This window comes from Pundamilia nyererei, unplaced genomic scaffold (genome assembly GCF_000239375.1).
Source record: "Pundamilia nyererei isolate P.nyererei 1_Seehausen unplaced genomic scaffold, PunNye1.0 scaffold00262, whole genome shotgun sequence".
Lineage (NCBI taxonomy): Eukaryota > Metazoa > Chordata > Actinopteri > Cichliformes > Cichlidae > Pundamilia > Pundamilia nyererei.
Window position 1 is genome coordinate 482,984 of NW_005187663.1, and position 7,748 is coordinate 490,731.

Here is a 7,748-nt window from a genome sequence, read left to right on the forward strand (position 1 = left end):
AGTAGAAATAAACTGAGAAAAACGACCAGGACTAGCACAAAACGGTAGAACATGGTTGCAGAGTCTAATTACTAATACGTTAGTTATAAAAAAAAATTACGAGAAAAAAGATAAGAAAGAAAGAAACTCAGAAAGAAACTCAGAATGAGCAGAGCTGCTGTAACAGGCTGCCGCACACGGGGGGCGCCGGAAGTTATGGTGGAATTATGAATATTGACCTTAACTAGTCAAGTAGGGTCTGCAGTTCTGTGGATGTTCTGGGGTCTTGGGGTCTTTTGTGACCTCTTGGATGAGTCATTGCTGAGGATAATTTTGGTTGGCTGGCCACTCCTAGGAAGGTTCACCATTTGTGGTGAATGGCTCTCACTATGCTCTCACTGATCTTTGGGTCTACTCCACTTTGTCGGGCAGGTCCTGGTTCCTAATTGAGAACAGCTTTGGATATTTTTTCCTCATTTAGAAACTGTATTTTGTTTTTACTTGTGTTATCTTTGTCTAATGTTTAAATTTGTTGATGATCTGAAACATTTAAGTGTGACAAACATACACAAAAAATAGGAAATCAGGAAGGGGGCAAACCCTTTTTCACACCACTATAGCTCATTTTGACGTTTTGATCTGCCTTTATGCAAAGTTATGTCAAACTGAAGCTGTGGGGCAAGGTGAGTGTTGAGCTCAGGACGAGGACACGCTGGAAATCCTAGGTGGGAAGTACTCAGGGAGCACAGGCCGGATTATATCTGTGAACATCAAATTTGCTTATGTAACACATTGTAGTTCAGACAAAGACACTAGCAGCTGTTATGCAATCCACTGAATCCACTGGTGACCTGGCTAAGAGGCACACTACACTATACACACACATGTACACATGGATATCTAAGCTACACTTTGTGTGTGTGTATAGGAAAGGGAGAGGGAGGAAATGACAGAATGGCTGTAATTGCCATAAATAGTATCAGACCGTGGTTTAACATAAAATTAAATGCAGAATAGAACATAAGGCTTAAAGTTTTAGAACAGTTGGTATTCAGAAGATAGCCTGAGATCTGGTTTAGTAGCCATGAAATCCATGAACGTCAAGGACCAGGATTTTAGGCTTGTAAAAATGTATTTGTGCATATGAATATGCTCTTGTATGTGGTTGACAACAGCCGCATAAGTGAGGAAATGAAACTGAGTGTTTAAGGAGCTTGGAAAGAAAAGTGTCTGGACTTCTTTAAGTTGCTTGAAAACGTTTCACCTCTCATCCGAGAAACTTCTTCAGTTCTAGGGTCAAATGGTGAAGAAGCTTCTCGGATGAGAGGTGAAACGTTTTCAAGCAACTTAAAGAAGTCCAGACACTTTTCTTTCCAAGCTCCTTAGACTACGATGACCTGGATGACTGAGAACCTTCACAGACAAACTGAGTGTTAGTGGGTGGTTTCAGCAGGGAAGGCGCCAGAGAGAAATTCAGGGTCTGTTCCAGTCCAATAGTCTATTTTGCTTTAGAAGGTTCCTAACTGAAATAAGTCACCTGGAAGTGTCTGTGTGACAGCCATTATAAGAGATAGACATAGTTCGACATGAACATTTTTAATACAGGGAACAAGGAAACACTTCAGTCATCACATTTACTTACATTTTCACATTAACTTTTAGCTAGAAGACTCAGTTGTTAATGAAAATTGCTTGTGGGGCTCGCACACAAGAATTTCACTCGCATGTGCTGTGTCAGTGTGCCTGCACATGTGATGTGACAATAAAAGTGATTTGATTTGATTTGATTTGAAATACTGTATAGAAAAGAGATGCTGACTCCACTCTTCTACTGAACCAAGGATGATAACTGACAAATCAGAACAGGTCTCACTCAACATAATCAGACATTTCATTTGGTCTATGTAAAGTTCCTATCAAACTAAATGGGGAGGGAGAGAATGTCCATTTCAGTGGTCAGTGGGACATAAAAACTGCATGTATGTGGCACCAGTTTAGCTCACTAGTTGAACAGACAATCATATGCCACATGGCTAAATAGCAGTCTGGGTCCAATCTGCAGTCCTTTGGTGTGTGTCTTCCCCAGTTTCTCTTAACACATTCCTGGATGTAAAAAAACTGCATCTGATAACTCAACTCAAATCTGATAAAGAAAAAACCTTTAAGAGTTGGTCTCTTTGGCTGAAAATACGGTTTAAAAAGCTTTTCCATCACAACTTCCATACTTCACTATACAGTCGGAGAACTTGAGTTTCCAAAATTTTGTTGTACAATGACAATAAAGGGATCTTCTATTCTACTGCCTCTTGTATAATTCTTTATTTTAAAAGTATTTTTTTCACATTAACACACTAATTGGTTCAGGTTCACATCATAAACATCTTCAAATGTACTTAAATATTAATTTTTTTGTGTAGTTTAGTTTTCTTGTGTTCTTTTTGCCCAGTAAAAATAGGCAAGTGAAAGACACTGGGGGGCTGAATGGAGCAAATGATTCACACTAAGAAAACAATTTAAAAAACCCATCAGGGTGCAGCTCAGGTACAGTTGTTAGTGGGTGCTGCTGCACACTCCGCTGGTCAGAGTCAGTTTACTCCACCTCCTCTGGTTGAGGAGTTTTCGGCTCTGTTGAACCTTTACGCGAACGTCAAAAACCTCCTGGATGGCTTTTTTGAAGCAGTGAAAGTTGTAGTCAATCAGTCCTGTCAGAGAGAGGACAGAATCACATTTGTTAGAAATGAAAATACTTTCTAGCACTTATATGATGTCTGAAGAACAACCCTTAAATACAAGGGAAAGTCCAAAGGTACCATATCTGAGGCCATAAAAAAACCAAAAAATGTATAGATCTAGATTTGGTTTTCATGGTTTCTTTACGGTCATCTATTTGTGCATCATTGCACTGGTTTTGAACACTCTTGCTCATTTTGTCAGACAATAGAGCACTTTTTGTGTTTGGGAGTGAGATAACAAAACTGTTCAGAGGGTACCAACCCTCTCCCCCGACTCCAGCGTTTGGCAGAATCTAAAAGAGTTCAAGCACAGTCACACCTTAAGATTGTAAACTGCACATGCTCTGTCCCTCCCTCGCAAACAATTTTCTTTAAAGGTGAGGCTGAACAGTAGATCATCTCCATGGAGACTTTTAATCTCAAGGGGAAAGAAAACTCTTCCATTGTCACTCACTGAACATTAATATCCGCCTGTTACCAAGCAACATGAGGTAGATAAAGTCAGACGAAAGAATAACAGGAATGAAGCAGAGCTAAACTATAGGTATACAGACACCAAGCACAAAAACTGAATGTAAAGTGTAAATGCTGACAGCAACATCATACAAGGCCCTTATTAAAAAAATCATGAAGGTGAAATTTAGCACCTCAGGACATGATAAAATTGCAAGCACAACTGTCCTCTAAAACCAGAAATGACAAAATTTTCATAAGCCTCCAGGAAAATAATGAAATACGCCATGACCTAGTTGATGAAATTCATCTCAAAATTGTGTTATGGTTCCTTTTTGGAGCCAAGTCTCATGATTATTCTCATGATTATTGACCATTCTCTCCAGCTCACACACAATAACAACCAGAAATGGAGGTAATGAATAGTTACAAATACAATGACTGATTTTAAATTGTGCTTTGATGTGAAAACAGAGGAGTTTAGAAGGCCCTACATTTATAAACTAAGATGACTGAATGGAGATAGGACTTTGAAGGATCGGTGAGTTTAGCTCAGAGTGACGCTGAAAAACTAGTTCATGCATTTATTACTTCCAGGCTGGACGACTGTAATTCATTATTATCAGGAATAAAAACTCCCTGAAAAGCCTTCAGTTAATCCAAAATGCTGCAGCAAGAGTCCTGACAGGGACTAGAAAGAGAGAGCATATTTCTCCTGTTTTGGCTTCCCTTCATTGGCTCCCTGTTAAATCCAGAATTCAAAATCCTGCTCCTCACATACAAGGTCTTAAATAATCTGGCCCCATCTTATCTTAATGACCTTGTAGTACCATATCACGCTACAGGCAGGTTTGCTGGGACAGACAGGGTGAGTCCCCGTGTTCTCAAGGCCAGGAAACCAGCGATCCCTGTTTCAATCCAGGAGGTAAATGTGGAGGACTATAAATACCTATACCTCAGTCTCTATACTCCCAGCCGTTCTTTACAATCTTCCGGTCAGTTACTTCTGGCCCAGCCCAGGCACCAACTAGGGGTGATCGTGCTTTTGCCTCTGTAGCACCAAACCTATGGAATAGTCTTCCTGCTACCATTCGTGCCTCTGACTCCATTCAATCATTTAACGCATGCTTGAAAACTTACCTATTCAACCTGGCTTTTCTTACTCGCTAATTCTCACTGCTCCTTAATTGCTGTATCCCTACTCATTTCTCTGGATAATCATGTTCTCTCCCTGTTTCTATTTACTAATGCTTTTTGTTTGTTTTCTCTACTTTCTGTATTTTACCATGTTTTAACGACTTACTGTTCAGTGTAATCTTTTACTGTTATTTTAACTGTGAAGCACTTTGGTGTACACCCTGGCTTTCAACGTGCTATATCAATAAAATTGTATTGTATTGTAGATAAGTACACATCTCTATTTTCTGAAGGCGGTTGAGTCTTTTCATATCTGTCAGACAATGCTCAGGATTTTCCATGAGTTTGCTGCAGCCAGTGCCATCCTCTATGATGTGTCATGCTGGGGCAGCAGGTTGCAGATAGCACCAGATTCAATAAACTGGTCTGCAAAGCCAGTAATGTTGTGGGGAGGGAGCTGGACTCTGGAGAGGCAGATGTTGTCCTACATAAGGACGATGCTGGACATTACCTTCCATCCACTTCATGACATGCTGGCCAGTCACAGGAGGACGTTTAGTGAAAGACTACGATTACGCAAATACACCACTGAGGACACAATAATTCATTTCAGCTTGTGGCCAATTCTTTGAATAATTCCACTAAGACAGATACCCTAGATTAGACACCTCAGAGTAGTGTGAAGTGGGGTTGTCAGCTTAATGCTGACAAAACCAGAAGCAGAAGTCCACAACACCAGGCCAGCTCATTCGCATAAGTCTCACATGATCGTGAAGATGCTTCATAGAAGAAAGGCTGGGGAACCAGGATTGTATTAGTGGGGACTAAAGGGATTAGTTGAATGAGGATCACAGTGCTGACGGCAAGTTAGAGAGTGTCTGATACTGTCTGGCCAATCAGATGCTGTGCTCATTCTCTTATGTTTTTATGACAACCTTTCAAAAAAGGTTTATTAACAAAGTTGTAATTTAACAACAACATGAACTGCAGGGCTGTTTTCTGTGGGGATGAAGAGAAGGGTACATTTTAAGCAGGTGAGTGGAAAGACATGCAGGTAATCTGAGTTTGAATCAAAATCCAGTAAATTCCAAACATGCAATAAGAGAATCTGATTAGGCTGTGAGCTTTGTGGAAGAAGAGATGAAAGCGATACTAGAAAAAATGTAAACTACTAAGATATGATCTGGCAAAGGTGGAGCAGCGGAGCCAGTCCTTAAGCACAGTTTTTTTGAAGTCTGTCAGCAGCACCAGCTGAAGGGATTGTCTTCAGAGATATAGAACAAAGAGGCAACCATGCACACACACATGCACATAACAGAATGAAGGAAGAGACAAAGAGAAGGAGAGCGAGAGAGAAGTAAAGAGAACGGGACAACAAGGAGACAGAGAAAGCAAAAAAGAAATCTGCCATTGAAAATGAATGACATTTGGCTACTATAAGTCATGTAAAGAGTTGTGATATGAGAGATAACCCTCAAATCACGAAAACTGTTTTGTACTGATTCACTTGTGATCCATAATGCAAAGAAGTTAAATAGAACTACAGTACAGATACTATTTCTTAAACAGAACAAATCAAAATCGTTCACTAGTGTTGCTAACTACATAATTCAACTAACGTGCCATTTCAGAGTGCCCAGCCTACTAAACATTGTTTTGATATTGTTAAAATCAATCAACATCAAAATTCAGGGAAAGGAGACAGAAAGAAAAAGAACAGTGATTTCAACTGAAATTTGGACAGTTGTTACAGACAATTACAATAGTAACAATAATAACGTTTGTTTGTTTTTTTTTACTTAGCTAGACAACTAGTATAAAATACGAGAGGTTTATACTGCACCGTGATTACCTCTGCAGTAAAACAACATAATGCACACGTGACTCGTGCTTTTGAATTGGCTTGATGAAAAAAATTACACTGTAAAAAATTTTGTTTGGGACATTGAAGAGCCATATGTGGTATCTTAATCTTTTTCTTCTTCTTGTAGCCATCCTCTCTTCTTCCTTCCTGGAATCTTTTGTCACATTTATCCAGATGTCCACACCATCTAAACCTTGCTTCTCTAATTTTGTCTCCAAAGCATCTGACCTTAGCTGTACCACTGATATATTTATGTCTAATCTTTTCCTTTCTGGCCACTCTCAAAGAAAATCTTAACATCTTCAACTCTCCATCTCTAGCTCCGCCACCTGTCTTTTTGTTTGTTCCACCTTCTCCAAACCATTATAGCAGGTCTCTATAGCAGGTATTGAAAGCTTCGCTGTTACATTCATTACCCTGTCATTCACAGACATGTATCCGGTCTTGGTTCTACTGATTTCCATTCCTCTACTCTCCAGACCATGCCTCCACCTCTCTAAAATTTCTTCCACCAGCTCCTCACTCTCACTACAGTGTTGTCTAAGAACATCATAACTCATCTGTCAAACTGTCCATCACAGCGCCAATGACAAAAAAGGATCATGGATTTCCTTCTCCACCTTCAACTGATATGTCACTCCTACTACACACCTCATCATTATCTTGCTGATCTCATGAATGTCATCCACCATCCTCACCTTGTCTGCCACTCCTGACTTCTTCATCCATTACCATATTTTCTCTCTTGCCACCCCATCATATGTTTCCTCTAATTTCACAAAGGCACACAGAAGCTCCTTCTGACCTTCTCTATACTTCTCCGTCAGCACACTCGTAAGTCATACTGCTGCTCGTCAGCTCCATTTTTAGCTTAGCTTCAATAACTCTTTACACAGCTATATAGCTAATCACCTTTATGCCTCCAGAATTATTTAAGCTCTAGCAATGGGAATCACTAGTGATCCCAGTAGTCCAGTTTCTTGGAACTGTTAGTTTAGTTCATTCTCTTTTGAGCAGGAACCATCTGCACTCCACATTGGCTGGAGTGCAGGGGGCAAACTGATTGAGAACACCTGAGTTGGACCTTCACCCCAACTCAGGTATTTTGGGCCTGGGTGTTGTGCAGCAGGGGGAATGGGTCTATCTTGTGGGAGTGGGAGACCAACATCAACTCCATCCTCAAAAAGACCCAGCAGATGATGTACTTCCTGAGACAACTGGGGGAGTACAGTCTTCCACAGGAGCTGCTGATCCAGTTCTACACTGCAGTCATCGAGTCTGTCCTGTGCTCCTCCATCACAGTCTGGTATGGAGCAGCCACTAAACAGGACAGGAGCAGACTACAGCGGACTGTACAGGCAGCAGAAAGGATCATCGGCACCCCCCTGCCCTCCATCCATGATCTGTACCTCTCAAGAACCAGGAAACGGGCAGAGAAAATCATCACAGACCCCTCACACCCTGGACACAGACTTTTTGATCTGCTGCCCTGCCAGAGACGGTACAGAAGCCTGCAGACCAGGACCACCCGACACAGGAACAGTTTCTTTCCCCTCGCCATCTCCCTTCTTAACAGTTGACCT

At 40.9% G+C, this 7,748-nt stretch overlaps 1 protein-coding gene across 2 annotated transcripts in view; it reads right to left on the reverse strand.

Moving 5' to 3' along the window:
* Window positions 1-1,742: 1,742 nt before the first annotated feature.
* The window catches only part of rragd (ras-related GTP binding D), a 62,406-nt gene continuing 56,400 nt past the window's right edge, over window positions 1,743-7,748 (reverse strand). For both annotated transcript variants that reach the window (XM_005750116.1, XM_005750115.1), the window contains one exon: window positions 1,743-2,681. In XM_005750116.1, coding sequence (XP_005750173.1) covers window positions 2,530-2,681 — 152 coding nt within the window. In that variant the 3' untranslated portion in view covers window positions 1,743-2,529. The remainder of the gene's footprint in view (window positions 2,682-7,748) is intronic.